Source organism: Sinohyriopsis cumingii, chromosome 4 (genome assembly GCF_028554795.1).
Source record: "Sinohyriopsis cumingii isolate HCF-2022 chromosome 4, ASM2855479v2, whole genome shotgun sequence".
Classification (NCBI taxonomy): Eukaryota; Metazoa; Mollusca; class Bivalvia; order Unionida; family Unionidae; genus Sinohyriopsis; species Sinohyriopsis cumingii.
Window position 1 is genome coordinate 32,840,993 of NC_142964.1, and position 23,720 is coordinate 32,864,712.

At 34.5% G+C, this 23,720-nt stretch overlaps 1 protein-coding gene across 1 annotated transcript in view; it reads left to right on the forward strand.

Annotated features, from left to right (window-relative positions):
- Nucleotides 1–23,720, forward strand: part of LOC149800900 (uncharacterized) — a 163,781-nt gene that overhangs the window by 126,060 nt on the left and 14,001 nt on the right. Inside the window, exons 42-48 of the mRNA XM_089956750.1 lie at nt 2,706–2,888; nt 4,547–4,723; nt 8,720–8,837; nt 14,055–14,218; nt 15,119–15,295; nt 16,224–16,324; nt 22,788–23,002. Of these exons, the coding sequence (XP_089812876.1) occupies nt 2,706–2,888; nt 4,547–4,723; nt 8,720–8,837; nt 14,055–14,218; nt 15,119–15,295; nt 16,224–16,324; nt 22,788–23,002 (1,135 nt within the window). The remainder of the gene's footprint in view (nt 1–2,705; nt 2,889–4,546; nt 4,724–8,719; nt 8,838–14,054; nt 14,219–15,118; nt 15,296–16,223; nt 16,325–22,787; nt 23,003–23,720) is intronic.

Below are 23,720 nucleotides of genomic sequence, written 5' to 3' on the forward strand. Positions count from 1 at the left end.
GTAGATAGGCCCAAATCTGTTGTCACTTAATGTACTGGCAGATAGACCCAAATCTGTTGTCACATAATGTACGGGCAGATAGACCCAAATCTGTTGTCACTTAATGTACTGGTAGATAGGCCCAAATCTGTTGTCACTTAATGTACTGGCAGATAGACCCAAATCTGTTGTCACATAATGTACGGGCAGATAGACCCAAATCTGTTGTCACTTAATGTACTGGTAGATAGGCCCAAATCTGTTGTCACTTAATGTACTGGCAGATAGACCCAAATCTGTTGTCACATAATGTACGGGCAGATAGACCCAAATCTGTTGTCACTTAATGTACTGGTAGATAGACCCAAATCTGTTGTCACATAATGTACGGGCAGATAGACCCAAATCTGTTGTCACTTAATGTACTGGCAGATAGACCCAAATCTGTTGTCACATAATGTACGGGCAGATAGACCCAAATCTGTTGTCACTTAATGTACTGGTAGATAGGCCCAAATCTGTTGTCACTTAATGTACTGGCAGATAGACCCAAATCTGTTGTCACATAATGTACGGGCAGATAGACCCAAATCTGTTGTCACTTAATGTACTGGTAGATAGGCCCAAATCTGTTGTCACTTAATGTACTGGCAGATAGACCCAAATCTGTTGTCACATAATGTACGGGCAGATAGACCCAAATCTGTTGTCACTTAATGTACTGGTAGATAGGCCCAAATCTGTTGTCACTTAATGTACTGGCAGATAGACCCAAATCTGTTGTCACATAATGTACGGGCAGATAGACCCAAATCTGTTGTCACTTAATGTACTGGTAGATAGACCCAAATCTGTTGTCACATAATGTACGGGCAGATAGACCCAAATCTGTTGTCACTTAATGTACTGGCAGATAGACCCAAATCTGTGGTCACATAATGTACTGGCAGATAGACCCAAATCTTTTATCACGTAATATACTGGTAGATAGACCCAAATCTGTTGTCACTTAATGTAATGGCAGATAGACCCAAATCTCTTGTCACATAATGTACTGGCAGATAGACCCAAATCTGTTGTCACATAATGTACGGGCAGATAGACCCAAATCTGTTGTCACTTAATGTACTGGCAGATAGACCCAAATCTGTGGTCACATAATGTACTGGCAGATAGACCCAAATCTGTTGTCACATAATGTACGGGCAGATAGACCCAAATCTGTTGTCACTTAATGTACTGGCAGATAGACCCAAATCTGTGGTCACATAATGTACTGGCAGATAGACCCAAATCTTTTATCACGTAATATACTGGTAGATAGACCCAAATCTGTTGTCACTTAATGTAATGGCAGATAGACCCAAATCTCTTGTCACATAATGTACTGGCAGATAGACCCAAATCTGTTGTCACATAATGTACGGGCAGATAGACCCAAATCTGTTGTCACTTAATGTACTGGCAGATAGACCCAAATCTGTGGTCACATAATGTACTGGCAGATAGACCCAAATCTGTTGTCACATAATGTACGGGCAGATAGACCCAAATCTGTTGTCACTTAATGTACTGGCAGATAGACCCAAATCTGTGGTCACATAATGTACTGGCAGATAGACCCAAATCTGTTGTCACATAATGTACGGGCAGATAGACCCAAATCTGTTGTCACATAATGTACGGGCAGATAGACCCAAATCTGTTGTCACTTAATGTACTGGCAGATAGACCCAAATCTGTTGTCACATAATGTACTGGCAGATAGACCCAAATCTTTTATCACGTAATATACTGGCAGATAGACTGAGATCTGTTGTCACATAATGTGCTAGCAGATAAGGATGTACACTAATTTTTCTGCATACATTTTCAGTAAAATAGTGAAAAGTTTGTGGTTGAATGCCTGTATATAACAATATTTAAGCATCCATTTAATTAATCTTTAATTTCCACATTATACAAACTTATAATTGAACAAATTACCAATGTGTAAATATGTACATTTTTTTTAGTAATTGTTGTGAGCTTTTTTAAAAAAATATATGTGCTGGCATCCAGGTGCAGTATTTATTAAAGAAAACTTCAACTGGTTCATTTACCACATATGTTTGGTTAGAAGTCAGGTCAAACTGCAAACAAAATAGACCATGATCTGCCATAGCATCATGCATAAGCAGATCAGGGTCTTTATTGTTTGTTCTACTTGTTGTTTCTAACATGCTGTTTAAACCCTTACCTGCCAGTGCATTATGTGGTGACAGATCTGGGTCTGTGCATTTTGAAGTTGGACTCCACTTCTAAGAGAGGATATACAGTATCTATTTGTAAGTGCAATGTCATCAATTAATATCAAACCCTCATTCAAAATTGTCTATCTTGGTATGCATTTAGAGCATAAATATAATTGTCATTTAAGTTATAGTTTTGAACAAAAAATAACTTTTTCAAGTTAGTTAACATAATTTTCTAAATTTGTATGTTCACTAACATTTTCTGAGTTACAGAATATAAAGGGGTAATTGTATGGTATTGTATAAATGGGTAATTGTATGGTATTCTATAAATGGGTAATTGTATTGTATTACCTTAAATGTGCAATGGGTGAGTGTATGATATTATCTTAAATGTGCAAAGTGGTAATTGTAACGGTATTACATTAAATGTGTAAAGGGGTAATTTTATGGTATTATTTTGTGTACTGATGGAGATGTTTCCTTAAACAGAAAGGATTATTTGAAGATATAGCTGGTGGCTTGCTGAATGCCAGGGTTGCTGTGGTGTGTATTTCGGATGAATATGCAGACTCCAGCACTTGTTGCAATGAATTCCGCTATGCATCCAAAGTACTTGATCTTCCCATAATCCTGGCTGTGACAGGTTCAGGTTCAAAATGGAGAGCGTCTGAGGTACTGTAATAGTTATGTCTGTATTTACTAGGCATTTAATTACACATTTAACATCTTTAGATGCTAAATAATGATGTTTGTTTCATTTTAGGATTACGTGTACAAAAATAAAAATGATATTCTATATTAATGAAAAAGGTATACTCGTACACATACATTATATTTACAGATTCTTTTGAGATTATTTCGTAAATCACAATTCCATTTATCATTGAGTTCAAGTTGTTTTACTTATGCATTGATTCATGACTGTCATGTGCAGTTCTTTGTATTTGCATTTTTGGAGATTTGCTTTTAAACAGTATCATGTATCCTATATTGTACTGATGTGGCATTACCCCTACAGCTACTACTGTCCCCAATTAATATAGTCTTTCTCATCATTTTCATCTTGATTGATAATTGTTTAATGATATTAATTGTATATTGTGTAATGATTGCCCAGATTAATAAAATACCTGCTTAAATTATGTCATGTTCATTTTAATTCTGTATATACTTTTTCACTATAGAACACATGCTTGAAAGTGAGTTTTCTCAATTGAATCTGAAAGTAATGTTTTTCATTGTCAATGTTATCATATATCTGAAATTACAAGCATAGACTGAAATAAATATATTTATGTCATCATCTAATGCAAGTCCTTTCATTTTTTGAAAACTGATGTTTTTTTTGTGTGTGTGTGTCTGTGTGTGGAGTTTCTTCAAATTTTAAGTTTTTGAGTAAATTCTCCAACACATTCCTTTTTAAATTATGTCCTATGCATTAAACTACTTAAATGCATTTCCAAAATATTCTTTTAAAGTTTTATGTAAAATTTAAAAAAAAATTTTAAAGCTTATTTTTTACATGACTTGCATCTTATCAATTTACGCACATATATGTTCCAGTAATTACTAGTATTGATGATTACATTGTAAAACATATGTTGTTGGATTGCTTTCTAAATGCATTTGCATGGTTCATTCATAACATCATTGGTTACAAGAGAATGACCGTGTCAAAACTGCAATGAGAAAGATATGATAGAATGGCACACTTAAAATGTGTATATTTTGGTAGCCATAGTTTGTTCTGGAAGATTTAATGGCTTGAGGGAAATCATGTAATGATGTTGTTTAAAGAATGAACAAATTCTTTTACTGACTTATGGATAAACTCTCAGTCATGGTGCAAATTAGGCAGGCCAGCCTCCAAATAGGTGTGTAGTAAAGTGTTAAGATCACTTTTGGCTGACAACAATATAAAATGTAACATGAAATAAGTCGGTATTATCCAAATTCATCAATGCTGATTTAAAATATCATGTTTGTACGCAGAACTCTCTTGAAGTGATCTCCTCATATTGACAGAGAATTGAGGAGTTTATTTGAATGGTTCCTGATGATAATATTCCATGATAGAACCCTTTTCATGTTAATCATGAAGTCATTCCAATACTCTTTGCAGTTTGTAAATTTAAACACGTTACCTTTGTTTAATTCATTATTATTCAGGTGATTAGGCTTACATTGGTGTCCTTGTTACCCTTGATTAAAATGTTTGGATTTGTGTGGTTATTTACTTTATCATGTACTGTAAGTAAAGCATTCCAATGTGGACAGGTTTTTTTTAAGTGTAATTTATGTAAGCTTTAAAGGTACCTTTTCTTTCCCAGATTGGAGTGTTATCACTCAACTACCCAATAGTGAATTTCCAGGAGAAAAGTGATACAGCCCATGACCGGCTGCTACAGCTGGTGAAAGAACAACTCTCATCTCACATGGAACAGGAAGCCAGCCTCAAGGAAAAGAAAAACAAGATCAATGAAGAACAGAAAAATCTTTCTTTCCAGGTATGTTATCAGTATTGCATAATCTGTCAGTATTGCATAATCTATCAGTATTGCATAATCTGTCAGTATTGCATAATATATGAGTATTGCACAATCTGTCAGTATTGCATAATCTGTCAGTATTGCATAATATATCAGTATTGCATAATCGGTCAGTATTGCATAATCTGTCAGTATTGCATAATATATCAGTATTTCATAATCTGTCAGTATTGCATAATATCATATAACACCCAGCAATATGAACTTGTATTTTTATTAAAAAGTAGAACTTATCTGCAGTTGTGCTAATTGGAGTATCTGAAATGAGAGACAATTTTATGAGAATTTTTAACATGTTTTTCACATAATATCTATCTTTTGTGAGATTTTTGGAGCAAAGATAAAAATTATTAAACAGGTTTAATAGATGTTATATAACAATGGGTACAGATTTAAGCTGGTATTGAAAACAAGTTAGACAAAAACCATTTAATTAATGTATTCATATGGATCAGGCAGGATTTCTTTGATTTGTTTGATACTGTGACATTTTGTATTCTTATGACTGAGACAAGATGCTTTTAACTTGTATGATTATGTTGTCTAACATGATGGCTTTGTATTGCACATGACTAATATATATACATTGGAACCTCCCATAATGGTAAGCCGTCTTGAGCAAACACATTTCATATTTAGCCTTCATGCCATCTTTATTGTCAAGCCATATTAGTGAGAAGCAAGCCTTAGCATTTACTCTTTCACCAGAGTAATCAGCATAATTGTCAACAGCAAAAGTTTTCTTCAAAGGTTTCAACAGTGCTTATATTTGTGTTTTTAACATGCAGGCCCTGGTTATCTTGCATTTATCTCTCCTTTACAGCCATCTCTCTTACTCTGCCAAAATCATATTTTTTTCTTCATGTCCATAGATAACTGATGAGAGATTGCAATGTAATAAGAAATTAGTAATTGATGTCTCAGGTTATGGAGCCTCAAACGTTGGTGGCAAGACATAATAATTTTGAAAGTTTTTTATTTAATGTTCTAATTTTAATTGCTGTTACATAGGAATATGTTTTATCCTTATGAGTAAGACTGCATTTCCTTTATGACCAATCGAAGCAAAACATACTGGTAACTTAGGATAGTTTTCAGGTTTCATACCAGCTGTTTTAAAGTGAAAGTTACCAGACCCTACAACACAAGAAAAAAGGTACTTAGGGAATCAGTACTTCTAGTACTTTGATTCATCTATAATGCATGTCCAAGTGTTAACAGTCCAGGCCAGTGCCAACATAACCAGGATCTTCACTGTTTATTCTAGTTGCTAAAGATTTCAAGCAAACAATGTAGGCCTAGGCCCTGGACCTGTATTTACAGATTTCTTGAACTTTAGTGAACATTTAGGCTCTGTTGTTTATGAGGGAATGAAATTACATGGTAATATTTCATTGCTACATTATATTGTCAGATATATGCACTCTGCTTCATTAATGTTTCACAAATTTTATGCTAGCTAGAAAACAAATATTTGAGTTCAAGTAGGTGCTCAAACTAACAAGTTTTATGCGTATGGAGTCTGGCCTGGAGATCTTAGAACTCAGAGCCTCACTTTGAGCTTGAGTTTCCACTATCAGCCAATCACAAATGAGCTTTCAAAAATAATGTAAAATTGGTCATAACACATCTCAGACTCAATACTTCAGCTCAGAAAAAATACTGTAAAGCTTCAGACAATATCATTCTCATCATACTGTGCCAAATAAAATAAACTTACCTGTTGGCTTAAAGAGATAGATGAAGGCTCTTAAACAGCTGGGAATTATATTTCTCAATTTTAAGGCAACATTGTCCTTGATAGACCATACAATCTTTCTGCAAAGACTGCAGTGTTACATGTTTGATCACACATTAATAAAATAGTTCTGTTGATACCCATGGATCAAAGTGGGTCTTTATTGGCAGTATGCAGCTTGTTGTTCAGTCAGGAGTCTCAGCAGGTCTTTATGTGTAATATTCCAAGTAATTCACTGTCAAGTCAGAAGTCTCAGCAGGTCTTGATGTGTTAAATGCATTCCAAGTAATTCACTGTTAAGTCAGAAGTCTCAGCAGGTCTTGATGTGTAATATGCATTCCAAGTGATTCACTGTTAAGTCAGAAGTCTCAGCAGGTCTTTATGTGTAATATTCCAAGTGATTCACTGTCAAGTCAGAAGTCTCAGCAGGTCTTTATGTGTAATATGCATTCAAGTAATTCACTGTTAAGTCAGAAGTCTCAGCAGGTCTTTATGTGTAATATGCATTCCAAGTGATTCACTGTTAAGTCAGAAGTCTCAGCAGGTCTTTATGTGTAATATGCATTCCAAGTAATTCACTGTCAAGCCAGAAGTCTCAGCAGGTCTTTATGTGTAATATGCATTCCAAGTAATTCACTGTCAAGTCAGAAGTCTCAGCAGGTCTTTATGTGTAATATGCATTCCAAGTAATTCACTGCTAAGTCAGAAGTCTCAGCAGGTCTTTATGTGTAATATGCATTCCAAGTAATTCACTGCTAAGTCAGAAGTCTCAGCAGGTCTTTATGTGTAATATGCATTCCAAGTAATTCACTGTTAAGTCAGAAGTCTCAGCAGGTCTTTATGTGTAATATGCATTCCAAGTAATTCACTGTCAAGTCAGAAGTCTCAGCAGGTCTTTACGTGTAAAATGCATTCAAAGTAATTCACTGTTAAGTCAGAAGTCTCAGCAGGTCTTTATGTGTAATATGCATTCCAAGTAATTCACTGCTAAGTCAGAAGTCTCAGCAGGTCTTTATGTGTAGTATGCATTCAAAGTAATTCACTGTTAAGTCAGAAGTCTCAGTAGGTATTTATGTGTGATATGCATTCAAAGTAATTCACTGTTAAGAAAGAAGTCTCAGAAAGTCTTTATGTGTAATATGCAACCGGCTGTTCTTTCTGAAGTCTCAGCAGGTCTTGATGTTCAATATGCATTCCAAGTAACTCACTGTTCAATCAGGAGTATTACAAGGAACCATGATTTCATAAATACTGATTTGTTTGCAGATAATGTAATTCTTTACTTATCTTGATATTAAAGTTTTACTGGAGAAAGTTTATACTGAACTTGGTAATCCCACACTTTCTCTTACAGTTAATGGGCGATGCACTCAGTATGTTGAATGTGAGAAGCTTTGAGGTCTATATATGACAGTAACTTACATTGGAATCATCAGGTGTACTACTCATTTAAAGGACTGTTCTCTAAATTTGCATTACGAAATACAATTTAAAAATATGTCCCAAAAGAAACCCATTTATATTACAGTTTTTCCTTCTAATCATGGATTCATCATTATTGGATGAATGTACAGCATCTCAGTTAGAGAATTTATAGACTTCAAATTGGCAACCCATGTCATTTTTTATACATCTGACGAGTCTTTTGATATCGTATTTACTGAACTTTAATGGCACATATATTAACCAAGGATTGATCTTCATAAAGCAGTCCTTGTACATAAGTACATGAATTAAATGGTGCCACAATATCTACAAGATAATGTTAAGTTTATGTCATCACAGAATCAGTTGAGATCTGTTGAAAGTAGCAAACTTTATCAGTGTCAACCCAAAATTGAAATATTCAACATCTTTTTATAAATAGATTATTATCATTATTATTATTATGATTATTATTATTATTATTATTATTATTTCCAGGCCCAGATCTGTCAGTGCATTTTATAAATACAGATTTGGGCCTGTGCTGGTTGCAGTTTGTTGTGCATTATATATAGGAAGAAACATTATTGTTGTTGTTGTTCAAGGGTTTGATGCCATTTTTCAAGACAGGATAGGCTATACATGGCGGCCAGTATAACTGGTGGAGGAAAAACCCTGGAAAACCCAGGGAACCACCGACCCATGAGAAGCTAAAGAAACATTATTATTATTATTATTATTATTATTATTATTATTATAAAATTAAGAACAAAATGCATTTCTGTTCACAGGAATTGTATGAGCTGGCCCAAAGGAAGTTACTGAGGCAGATTTCCCTGTATGCAGAAAGTCAGGATATTGCACCATATCCACAACTTTTTGTTATCGATTTCCTAGAAGAAAATGAAAGTACTTAAATTACTCTTTGACTATATAAATATTCTACAGTATTTAAGAAATTACGATTAGAATATATAAATATTACATATGTACTTGAGAAATTACTCTTATAGTCTATAAATTACTTGTGGACTGTTACCACTCTATGGTCTTGAACTAAATAACAGAATAGAGTGAAAACAATCAAGTTTTGTAAAATTCAACAAATAATTTATTTCCCAAGAAAACAAAGTAAACATTTAAAAAGAACTTACAGCATCATGAATTAAATCCCAAATAGTCCAAAAATATCTAGCCTGGAATAGTGCTGATGTGCTAACAGTCTTGATTTATCGCAATGATATCGTCCAAAATATCCTTGAATAAATGTACAGTAATACCAAAATAGTGATTTAATTATAAAGTGATGAGCTCTTTATAATTCCAATGAATATTTAAAATAAATGAATTAAATCCTCTGAATTAACTGAAATCCACTAAGACTGATGTTAAGATATGGAACGAGTAAATTCTAATGTAAATAACTTGTTATACCTCTCCATCTCTCCTATGTTGCAATAATCATTTTCTGAAAATACTCTGTCATCTTAATAGAATTTTCCATCATATTGGGAAAGGGCAGGTAGACTATGTTTTTTCTGATGGGAATATACCAGTGTCCTGAATTTGAACTCAAGTAAACATGTTTACCTATGTGTAGTAATAATTTTAATGTATACTCTACAGTCATAGAGAAAAATATGCTATTTACAAAATAACAAGCCATTAGTAAGGTAGGCCCAACTCCTACCCTCAGTTATGGACAAAGGTTGGTTACACAATACTAATTAAATATGCATAGACTATCATTATAGACAAAAACCAACACACAATACAAATTAAATATACATAGACTATAATAATGCACAAAATCCAATACACAGGACAAATTAAATATACATAGACTATATTAATGCACAAAATCTAATACACAATACAAATTAAATATACATAGACTATAATAATAGACAAAAACCAACACAATAAAAACTAGATATACACAGACTATAATAATGCACAAAATTCAATACACAATACAAATTAAATACACATAGAAGATAATAATAGACAAAAACCAACACACAATACAAATTAAATATACATAGACTATAATAATACATAAAATCCAATACACAATACAAATTAAATATACATAGACTATAATGATGGACAAAAACCAAACATACAATACAAATTAAATATACATAGACTATAATAATAGACAAAAACCAACACGCAATACCAATTAAATATATATAGAATATAATAATGGACAAAAACCAACATACAATACAAATTAAATATACATAGACTATAATAATGGACAAAAACCAACACACAATACAAATTAAATATACATAGATTATAATAATGGACAAAAACCAACACACAATACAAATTAAATATACATAGACTATAATAATAGACAAAAACCAACACACAATACAAATTAAATATACATAGACTATAATAATGGACAAAAACCAACACACAATACAAATTAAATATACATAGATTATAATAATGGACAAGAACCAACACACAATACAAATTAAATATGCATAGACTATAATAATGGACAAAAACCAAACATACAATACAAATTAAATATAGATAGACAATAATAATAGACAAAAATATATACAATACAAATTAATTATACATAGAATATATTAATGGACTAAAACCAAACATACAATACAAATTAAATATACATAACAAGACTATGTAAACAATATTACTCTTTGACTATATGGTTAACCCTTAATGTGGTCGACTCCATAAGCATAAACAAACCAAACTCATTCTTGGTACATGGAATGTACACACACTCGTGGACAAAGAAGATACACACAGGTCTCAGAGAAGAACAGCTCTCATAGCCAGGGACCTGTGCCGATACAGGATTGACATTGCCGCTCTTAGCGAGATGTCTTTAGCTGATGTTGGATCTGTCTGCGAACCCGAGGGTGGCTACACCTTATTCTGGAAGGGGAAAACAGAAGATGAACAAAGAATCCATGGAGTCAGTTTTGCGATTTGTCCTGCACTTTTGTGTCAATTCTCAGTGGTTCCTACGCATGTGAACAATAATAATAATAATAATAATAATGACCTTATTTAAAGAGGGTAACACTATTAGCTAAGAATTAATCTACCTTGAGGCCCTCAAACGAACGCTTGATGCAACTTTGCATCCTCTTCTCTAAGTCGCGGTCTATCACCATCATCATTTTTTATGCCCCTACGTTGACCAGCAGCAAAGAAGACATTTGGTCTTCTACAAATGTCTTGATGCCCTCGTAAAAGCTACCCCAGCTTGTGACAAACTTGTCATACTTGGTGATTTTAATGCCTGAGTGGGCTACGACTATAAAAGCTGGAATGGAGTATTGGGACAGCATGGAACTGAAAAAATGAACATGAATGGACTGATTCTACTGTTGATGTGTGCAGAGAATAATCTGACTATCTCAAACACACTCTTCCATCAGAAAAACAAGTATAAAGTGACTTGGATGCATCCTAGATCCAAACAATGGAATCTGATCGACTATATCATCATCCGTAACAGAGATGTCTGCGATGTTCGGATCACAACAGCCTTGAGGGGAGCCAAGTGCTGGATTGACTACCAATTAGTCAGGGCTATCCTTGATCTCAACATTGTCCTGCCACAGCGCAAAAAGACGAAAACTTAACCTAATCAAGTTTAACACTACAAGGCTGAACCATCCACAGGTGAGAGAGCACTATCAAGCACACTGACCCCTGACTGGTGACCCAACCTCAAAGTGGAACCAGCTCAAGGACATGTTAAGTGAGTCTGTGAAGGTCATCATAAGACCCAAAAGAAAAGTACACCAAGACTGGCTTGACAAAGATAATGAAGTGATAAGCATCCTCCTTCAACAAAAGCGAGAATGGCAGAACGATGTTGACTCAGTCTGAAAACATGATTGCTTCAAACACCTGCAGATCAAAGCCCAGACAGAACTCCACATTATGCAAAATAGCTGGTGGGACTGCAAAGCAGATGAAGTCCAGCATTACACAGACACTAACAACTCAAAAGAGTTTTACAGGTTCCTGAAAGATGTCTATGGACCATGAAGAGCCTGCAGCACCCTGCTAATCTCTTCTGAATGGACCACTGCTCAAGGACAAAGGGAGTATCACTGAAAGGTGGAAGGAACACTTCTCCAACCTACTGATCATGCCCTCCAGTGTAGACTCTGCAGCGTTAGACGCAATTGTCCTGAAGCCAACTGTCTTGGACCTGGGCTTGCCCCTGTCATGGAAGAAGTCGAGCAAGCCATCAAAATGATCAGCTCTGGCAAGGCACCAGGCATGCATGGAATTCCTTTTGAACACTTCAGAGCAGCTGGCCCTAACGTACTTGAGGCACTGCATATCATCCTGATCAGCATTTGGGAGAAGAAATCCATGCCACAGGAGTTCAAAGACACAATGATTGTCACCTTATATAAAAACAAAGGGAACAAAGCTGACTGTGGCAACTGCACAACTCCCTCAATAACTCATGCCCTGATAACCTGCTTATAATGTGGGATCAGGTGTGAATCCCATATTTTAAACCAGAAGATACCCCAAAAATTGATCCCTATTTGTTGAACTTGAAGAAAATCGCGATCAAAATTAGTAATGGAAACTTTGATATATTGCTTGTTTTATTGTCAAAAACGGTAGATAGGACCTGGAAATTTTAAACAACATTATGAAATATCAAATTGAAAAATAGGTCATAAAATCATTTACATTGTCTTTCCAAATGACTTTCCAGGTACCCTGCAGTTAACAATATGTAAGAAAATTTTGATCAATGAAAATGTCACTTACGCTGAATGGAGGCAGTACTTTAATAAATAAATACAAATTACATAATTTTTTTATCAATTGAAATTTGTGTTCTAGTTCTGCCTTTTAGTTCCTTTTAAGTGTAATCGTCATAAATGCAATGTGTCCTCTTGTAATTAAGCATAAAATGCGTCAATCTACCATAACAGCTATATCCGCGAGCATTTCTCTGCGAACCTAATTAAATGCCGACTGTGTTTTGATAACTGACTTGCAGAAATATTTGTTGTATTGTTGCACTGAATTAAAAGCTGGCTTCCTTTGTATTATCATGTTAATTATGTCTTTTGAATCAAATAAAGGAGGTGGAATAAAAGAAAAAGACAGGGTGTGTAAATATAAGGACAGGGTATGTGTACACAGTATGGACTAATGTATACCATTTCATGATGAAGAGAACAGGGTATGTGCATATGATATTGACTAATATAATTACCATTTCATGACTTTGATGACAGGGCATGTGCCTATGATATTGACTAATATATACCATTTCATGACTTTGATGACAGGGTATGTACCTATGATATTGACTAATATAATTACCATTTCACGACTTTGATGACAGGGCATGTGCCTATGATATTGACTTAAATATATACCATTTCATGACTTTGATGACAGGGCATGTACCTATGATACTGACTAATATAATTACCATTTCATGACTTTCATGACAGGGCATGTGCCTATGATATTGACTAATATAATTTCCATTTCATGACTTTGATGACAGGGCATGTGCCTATGATATTGACTAATATATACCATTTCATGATTTTGATGACAGGGCATGTGCCTATGATATTGACTAATATAATTACCATTTCATGACTTTGATGACAGGGCATGTGCCTATGATATTGACTAATATATACCATTTCATGACTTTGATGACAGGGTATGTGCCTATGATATTGACTTAAATGTATACCATTTCATGACTTTGATGACAGAGTATGTGCCTATGATATTGACTAATATATACCATTTCATGACTTTGATGACAGGGCATGTACCTATGAAATTGACTATACTGAGCAATCTTGGGATCCTGGATGATTTTGTAATGTGATGGACCTTAACACTACTGTCAAAATTAGAGATCAGCATTTGGTGCTAATGCATTCTCAGTTAGTCTGGGTCTCTGCCTTTCAGCGTTGTATGGATTTTATACAAGATCAATTGTGGTATAACCTTGCATCATAGGCTTTCCTTTGGAAAATACTTTACATCCCTAAATTGCTTGCTTCAGAATTTTATTTATTAACACCACTCAGAAATATTTCCTTCAATTCATTTTTCCAGAGTTGGATGAAACTGAAGAAAATGAAGAGTCTGGTAAAAAATCTGACACTCCTAAACTTCATAGAATGTCATCTCAAGTTCTTATCTCTAGAAAGTCCTCACAGTCCAGGGCTTGGGTCAGAGTCAAGAAATTCTGCGTTCATATCCTTTGTGAAGATGAAGAGGTAAGTCATTTTTTCATTTATTGCTTAAATTTGTCTTGTGTAAGTGCTGTGTAAATTGCCTTTCTTTGTTGTCAGTTTTGTTGTTATGACTATGTATTTAGTATATTTTAAAACTAAATTGTTCTATCCCATTGTATGCTGGTTAGAGAAGTTGCACAGTATTTACAAAAGTAAATGGAGCTTATGTCCATGACTTAGTCACAGAATAAATTGCTGAATTATTAGTGATTTAAAATACAGATACCATATATACTCACTTATAAGTTGATTCAAACTCAGCCAGGAAAGGGTGCCCCGAGTGGCCGAGTGGTCTAAAGTGCTCTTCGTTACGGATCACTGCCATCTCACCTCTGTCTGCATGGGTTCGAGTCTCAGGTTCGGTCAATGTGGGTATGTGAGAAAGCTTGCCAGTAGCTTCTCGCAGGTCAGTGGTTCTTTCCAGGGTTTTCCCGGATTCTTCCTCCACCATTAATACTGGCTGCCTTGTATAGCCTATCATGTGCTGAAAAATGGCATTAAACCCCACAACAACAACAACAGACAGCAGAGATCCAGATCTTCCATAGCATAATATGTCTGCAGATCAGGGTCTTTCTTGTTTGTTCTACAGATTACTCACAACAAACTGCACAGATTCAGATCTGCAGGTGTATTATGCAATGGAACATCTGGGTTTGTGCAGTTTACAGTGGGACTCGTATAAGCAAGTATATATGGTGATTACTTGAGAATCCTGATTACAGTGACAAATATAGCACTGACCATTAGGTCGTTATTTGTTCCACCAGGTCGAATCTTTCAAAATAAGTAAAAATGAACAAAACATTATTCTTTATTTAGTATATTGCCAGCACTATTATTTTTTAATTTTTTTTTCTTCAAATGTATTCCCAATGACAGGGCTGGCACAGCTGTTCAGAACCTGTCCTATTGCCAGATAACTTTGGCACAAACTATTTGGAGAAGTTTTCACCGTATTTGTCCCGCATGTCAACAGTTGTCATGTACAACAAACAGCTGGTACTGAACTGCATGAAGCAGGAGCAAGGGGAGGAGTTCTTCAAATGGTTGGAAGAGGTAGAAAACTATTGCTTCAAAACTGAATTTTCTTGTTGGAAAATGTGCAAACATATAAATTCAAAAGTTTGAATCTCCATTGAGCTGTATCTAAATAGATTAGATTTTTCTTTGGTTTATTGATATTGGTTTCTGCAGATTTGAGCAACAAATAAGGATTCTATAGTTGAAAACGTATAAAAAGAAATGTACAGAAAAAAAAACCTTAGTTTCTTGGATAATGAGAGGATTTTAAAGTTGGGATTTATCAGAGTCAAAACTGAATAATTAATGTAGGATTTCTGCAATAGGTACAACTTGGGTATGTTTTAGGATTATTTGTTAGTATTACTTTTGTTTTTAATATGACAAAAATGTCTTTGACAAAAATTGCTTTTGGTGGCTTCTGCCAACTTCTGAGAGAGTATCCATTCATATTAGAGCATAAAATGACATCCAGACAAATAAAACATTGAACATTGTGACAAATTGTGCATAAAAAATGAGTCCTTCACTACTAATATGTATCTAATACTGATATAATGAAAGTACATTCATGAAATGGGATTTAGTGCAATTGATGTTTGTTTTCTATTTCTGCATTTTGATCCAAACAAAAGATTCTTAATGTAAACATCCTTTGAGGTTAATGTGCTTGTGGGTAAACTCTATAGACAATTGACATTATGTAATAGTTCATATTTCATTATAGTCAGGGCATGTTCACATATTATTTACAATGGAGTGGCATCTTTAGAAACAAGACTATTTTTATAAAGTAGTTTCAGCAGCCATCACTCTGTCTATCCTTAATTTGCAAGAAACAAAAATGAAATGTGTTTACCTTTGCCCCAGTGACTGTGTTTTGCCATTGCGGTTAATGAGTTGTTACTTTGATGTTTTACTTCATTGTAAATTAAAGTCCGTAATTTCATACTGTCTTTTCCAGACTCCTCAAGCTGCCAATTCCAACTACCAGGAAATCTACTGTGAGTTCAGACAGATGGTAATTAATGCTGACACTGATAAAAAAATGGGAGGACTTGCAAGGTATTACATTATATGATTTAGTATACAGCATTTCTCATGTAATATCATCAGCTAAGGGGACTCCCCCAGTAAATATTGAGAACAGTGATGCTGACCTTATCACTCTATTAAACTGCCTGAATTTAATATTTGCTAAGGTGGGGAGGGACCTCTTATTGAACATTGCCATATGACACTAAGGATTAAGAAAGGTGACTGAAGAAATCCATTCAACTGCTGTTCCATTTAACTGAGGGAGATTCCATTAAAATATACATGGGACCCAGGGAAGGCACTTTTAAAGTGGGGTACTCACCCATAGATGCAATTTGGAAATTTCCTATAATTTTAATAGGAACTCTGTGAAATCAAAGTACCCTGGCATATACTTTTTTAAAAACTGCCTTCCCTGGTACCATGTATGTTTAAATGGAACAGTCCTGACTTGTTGTTATGAAACATATAATTCACAACTCCATTATCACAGATCCTGAAAACAAAACATCTCATCTGATCATTAACTTCTGTTAACGGTAATCAACAGAAAGTTAGTTCATCCTGTTTATTCAAGACCGAGCCAGAGGATTAAATTCTTTGAGCATTTTAGTACAATTCATTTAGATTTTGTCAAGGCGTTTGACAAGGTCTCACACCAACAGCTTCTACAGCTTCTACCAAAACTTCATTATAGGGAATAACATCCTATCCTGGATTGGGGACATTCTGTCATGCCAAACAAAAGAAATCATGCTTGATAGCAATACATACAGATTCTGTACATCAGTGAAATTGTGTCCAGTTTTAGGTGCCTCTTTGCTGCCAACTGTGTCTTGTAATAGAAAATTAATTCAAACAAGGATTTATGTCTATCCAGAAAAATCTTATCAGCCTCCAGCTTTGGGGAAAGCACATGGCAGATGACATTTAATTTCATTTATGTGCAAGGTACTTGCCATCATTAGCCACAGGTTTTAGTAAGAAAGTACAACCAACTGATCCATCACTAACTACTAATTCCTCAAATATTTTCATTACAGTCTTATTATAGACAGACTAGATAATGCAAAGAATCTTGGAGTCTCCCTCCATTAAAACTTGCCAGGGAATTTACATGTAGGGACTGTAACCTGTTATGAGTCTATGCTCTTAAAATAAGTAACAGAAAAGAATGAAGACAATAAACTTTGTAAAAATTTAACAAATAATTTGTTTTCCTAGGATACAAAGTGAAAAATGAGAACAAAGAGCTTATGGTATTGTGAATTAAATCCAAAAATAATCTAAGAATTAAAGAGACAAGTCCTAGTAATGAAAAGTCCAGAATAAAACTCAGTTCAAGTCCTGGTGAGATCCAGAATTGAAGGCGATGACGTGTCTCTTACAGCATACAGAGTACTGATGTGCCAACAGTCTCTTGTTGAATCACAGAATAATTATTCTAGGTTAAGTTAATTCAGTATAAACTCCAATGAATTTCTTTATCCAAGAATTTTGTCAGAGTACTTTTGTATTTTCAGAGAAAATAATGACTTGAATTCAATAATGTGCTGAAAATAAAATTCAGCCCAAACTGGTCACAACATAATACAACTTAAAGTACTAGATTTTAAAGCATAACTAGTAAAATCCTCACAGTCACAAGATAATGTAGTTCTCTGCTTGACCTCAGGTCAAATTAGTATGTTCTAAAAACAACCATTGCCTAATGGAAAATAATCTTCTAGAATGATATAATGAGCCTTGTTTACTTACAGCACAATAGCCTATAAAATTCACATGGGAATCTCCAAAAAGCCTAACCCTGATCAGCCTATTTACTACTTCTTGTTTACCTGAATAATACTTTGGTTTATAAGCTCATACAAATAGAGAATAATGAAGCTATTATTAGTTGTTTACATAAATGAAATAAATTTTAAAAAATCAATCAGGTCAAGCAGAAGCGAACTCAATTTTGGACAAGGTCAAGTCCAGTAAACACTGTTACATTACAATAGCATATAATGAAATAAAATAATTTAAAAATAACAGATAAACAATTAAATCAAATATGCATCACAAACGAAAAAGGCAAGCCATAAAAACATATCTTGGAATTTATGTCTAGGTACTGTAACCAAAAATGCCATCTAAAAAATGTGTATTGGGTAGGTACTGTAACCAAAAAGGCCAATTTCACCCTTGCTTTCTTAAATCAAAACATCCATGTGTATTCACTAGAGTCCCATATTCACAGTTTACAAGACCCATATCTGTCTAATCTTAGAATATGCCTCTGAAATGTAGGACCCTTACACACAGTGCAGTATTAAGGCTATAGAGAGAAAAAAGAGAAGGGCAGCCGTGTTCATTGCCAAACACTTCCACTTATGCAGAGATTGACATGGAAAGAGCTGCACACCTGTCAGACCAGACGTAATGAAGTAATACACCTCTGCACTACCCCAGTCCCTTGTACAAATCAGTCCCCAAGTAGTGTTTGGCAAAGACCTTTGTCAACACTTTTATATAGATTCTTTGCCAGTTGTTAAATCCACTTTTATGTTTACTGAATCAGCCTTTTATTTTTATAAAATGAGCAGCCCATGCATCTTACATGTTGTAACATTTTTCTCAGTGATTATACTCATTTACAAGGGAGGCACTCAGTGTGATTCTACTCATTTACAAGGGAGGCACTCAGTGTGATTATTTTCACTTATAAAGAGACAATCAGTGTGATTATACTCATTTATAAGGAGGCATCCAGTGTGATTCTACTCATTTACAAGGGAGGCACTCAGTGTGATTATACTAATTTACTAAGAGGCACTCATGTGATTATACTAATTTATTAAGAGGCACTCAGTGTGATTATACTCATGTACAAAGGAGGCACTCAGTATGATTATGTTCATTTACAATAAAGACACTCAGTGTGAATATACTCATTTATAAGGATGCACTAATTGTGATTATACTCATTTACAAGGATGCACTCATTGTGATTATACTCATTTATAAGGATGCACTCATTGTGATTATACTCATTTACAAGGATGCACTCATTGTGAATATACTCATTTATAAGGATGCATTCATTGTGAATATACTCATTTATAAGGATGCACTCATTGTGCTTATACTCATTTACAAGAGAGGCACTCATTGTGATTATACTCATTTACAAGGATGCACTCATTGTGAATATGCTCATTTATAAGGATGCATTCATTGTGAATATACTCATTTATAAGGATGCATTCATTGTGAATATACTCATTTATAAGGATGCACTCATTGTGATTATACTCATTTATAAGGATGCACTCATTGTGATTATACTCATTTACAAGGATGCACTCATTGTGAATATACTCATTTATAAGGATGCATTCATTGTGAATATACTCATCTATAAGGATGCACTCATTGTGCTTATACTCATTTACAAGAGAGGCACTCATTGTGATTATACTCATTTACAAGGATGCACTCATTGTGAATATGCTCATTTATAAGGATGCATTCATTGTGAATATACTCATTTATAAGGATGCATTCATTGTGAATATACTCATTTATAAGGATGCATTCATTGTGCTTATACTCATTTATAAGGATGCACTCATTGTGAATATACTCATTTATAAGGATGCATTCATTGTGCTTATACTCATTTACAAGAGAGGCACTCATTGTGAATATACTCATTTATAAGGATGCACTCATTGTGAATATACTCATTTATAAGGATGCATTCATTGTGAATATACTCATTTATAAGGATGCACTCATTGTGATTATACTCATTTACAAGAGAGGCACTCAGTGTGATTATACTCATTTACAAGGATGCACTCATTGTGAATATACTCATTTATAAGGATGCATTCATTGTGAATATACTCATATATAAGGATGCACTCATTGTGAATATACTCATTTATAAGGATGCACTCATTGTGAATATACTCATTTATAAGGATGCACACATTGTGAATATATTTGTTTATAATGGACTCGATCAGTGTGTTATACTCATTCAGAAGGGAGGCACTCAGTAAAATAAGTCAGTTTGCCAACCTGAATAAACATTCATGCTTGAAATTTTTATTGGAGTGTACACAGCAGATTTAAAAGATGGTGAGAATCTGCTTGATGTAAATGAACTTTTTCTGCATTGTGCATAATTTAGCTTCAGTGTAATATCCATCATGAGTTTGTCATGGATACTGAGTATTTCAATTCAGTGCTAAGTCTTCAGCATTTTCGTTTTTGGTTTTTAGTTGCTAGAGCTGGAAGTCATACAAAATTTAGATTAAATTTCTGCTATTTATAAAATAGACTTGTCATTTTTTTTAAAGTTATGCCTTTTTGATTGTTTGAATCAAAATCTCAAGTTTCAGTACAAGCTCAGCAGTTGCATCATAAACTGGACACAATATTTAAATAACCACTTACACTAATATGATATATGTGGACTTTTCAACAAAAATTGTAATTTGATGATTGTCACATATTGGTTTCATTGCTTAAACTTGCTCTAGTCCAGTTATTTAATATTGTCATGAAGTAAAGCAATAATACACCTGCAAGATCCCAACGTTTCATGTGAAAAGCAAAATTTTATTTTACTCCCAAATACCACAACATGTTAATATTTCTAAAAACATGATTTTCTGTAAATTTTATTTTTGTAGAAATGGAGAAAAAGACCTTACTCCAAAACCCTCTAAGACTTTGCAAACAGGAAACACATAGCTTCATATTTAATGCTGTCGCCCCTGAGTAGTTTATACAGTTGATTGTCATAGAGGCAATTATTAGGTAAAGTAACAGATAAACAGCCACTTTCCATAGATTACGTCATTGACCCACAATTGCTAAGATGATTGTGTGTTTTGTATTCATTCGCACTCCACTGTCGGAGAGACCACTGGGATAATTTGGTAAGGTTTATTAGTTAAACAACCCAATATGTTTGGACTTTGGTGAGTCTGGACTATTTGCTGTTACTGATGAATTTTGGTTCATTCTGTCAGTGGATTCAGTGGTAACTAAATTGGCAGAATAAGGTTGTACACAGGTCACAGCTAGGCTTTGAAACTCCTGACAGAATGTTATGAATCAGACTTGAGTACAATTTCTTTAGCAGAAACTGAAGATTCTGAGCAAAGACAGGGCTGTCACACATAAGTTGGCATGCTGGGAAAACTGTGTGGACTTCACTCAATCATTTCAGTTTGAAGATCTTTCACACATGGCAAACATCACATTGAGGTTTATCATTCAGGACTAATGTATATCAAAATCATTAACTTAGCAATACTGCAGATATATCAGGACATGTGCGTTAAGAGCATTTTTCAATGCTGAGAAAAATTTGACATGATCTTTGGGGGAGTTTGAACAACAGTACATTCCAGTCTCTAATTAGAGCAGAGGTAAACAGATGAGAACAGTAATGACACCTGCAACACTTTTAAACCTCCATTGAACTACTGAAAGAGCAGTGGAGTCAGGAAGTACATGTTAATACTTTATTCCAGTCTGATTAAAAACAGAAACTGAATATATTGTTTTATTTAATGTCTCACTGTGTATGTGTGTATCTGTGTCTGTGTGTGTGTGTAAATGTTAAGTCTACCAGCTGTTTGTTTGGAAGTGCATTAAATTCTTTTAAAAAAATATGTTTTTTCTCTTTTATTAAGATTTTGTTTTTCAATCATTTTCACTAGACCTGTATAAGTAGGGAACATATTCTCTGTTGCATAACATTGCTTATTTGAGTTATTCACACTGATCCCTCAATCAACTTGGTACACCGAAACACATTTTTTGATTACAAAATCCCCCTCATGATTGTCTGGCAGGTTGGTAGGTATGCAGTTGCCTTTTTGGATGATAACAGATTTTATTATATAGTCAGTACACTTCACAAGGGTCCCCGAGTGGCTGAGTGGACTAAAGCGCTCTCCATTACGGATCACTGCCATCTCACCTCTGTCTGTGTGGATTTAAGGCTTAGACTAAGGATTCAGCCAATGTGGGTATGTGAGAAAGTTTGCCAGTAGCTTCTCGTGGGTCGGTGGTTCTTCCCGGGGTTTTCCCAGGTTCTTCGTCCACCATTAATACTGGCTGCCATGCATAGCCTATCATGTGCTGAACAATGGCATTAAACCCCACAACAACAACAACAACAACACATTACATGCAACATGTGCAGTTTAATAGATTTTACATATGTCAGCATGTTAACATATTACTTTATTTGGTTCAGAGTATTCACATTACTGATTGGCTGATATTAAATCATTACCCATTTGAGATCTATATAGAACCTAATTTAAGTAATATTCATCACAGCATCTGTCCTCATTGAAATACAATATATCTCCCACATAGGATACTCTGTGTATTTGAAAAAGTGTTTGTTCTGTGTAGAGTTTAACTTAACATTATCTGGCTGTCAAATTAATTTTGTAATATCTACCTTTAACAGGTGTCATTTGCCCAATGGAAAGACGATTTGGTTGTGTGACAAGCATCGTAACAGGGGCAGAATCACAGTTTTGAGCAGTGAGGTTGTGACAGCCCATCATAAGTCAGATGATGGAGGTACTACAAACCATATGATAGTGGGATTGAAGGCTGTAGACTCTCAGAAGTTTGTCCAGAAATTTCAGTCCTCAGAGAAGGCCCTTAAAAAAGTTCCAGGTAAAATGGGTGAAACATTTTAATTTCATCTTTAAATTCGTTTTGAAATAGTATGAAATGCACTGTAAAACTTCATGTTTGAGGGTACTGGTATACTGCAGATTTTGATGCCAGGAGTCCTAAACAATAAAGCTTTATGTGTGTGTCATCTACATCTAGGTGTTTCCTCACATCAGAGTGTCTCTCAGGTGATGTTTTAGTTCTCGTTGCTATTAGGCTTTTACTGCATGATACGATTTCCTTTATTTAAAGCTTATGCCTGGCAGCTTTCTTTTCTCCATGAATATAAATGTCTCACATTGTTCCAGACAAACAAAAAGGTAAGGATGACTTTCATTGTACAACTACAGCAGTATTGTAAATTATTTTATTACATACCCATCATTATACAGCTCATGATGAAGGCTGTTTTTTCTGAGGCTGACTTGAAAGCTATATGCTCCTGATACAGATTTTTGATTCCTTGCTGTCAAGGATGACATTACCTAATAATGCCTGTCTAACACTCCATGCTATATTTAGACACAATGTACAATGTATGTAGATGGATGGAATCAAAATGGAACAACAACAACATAAAAATGTGTGTTTTAGCTCAACTCGTAAAAGGCCAAAAGATTTGTATGGGATGGACTGTTGTCTGTCTTTTGTCAGTTAGGACAAGTTTGTTATCACTACTTCTAAACTATTTGGAGGATTGCCATGATACATAGCACAC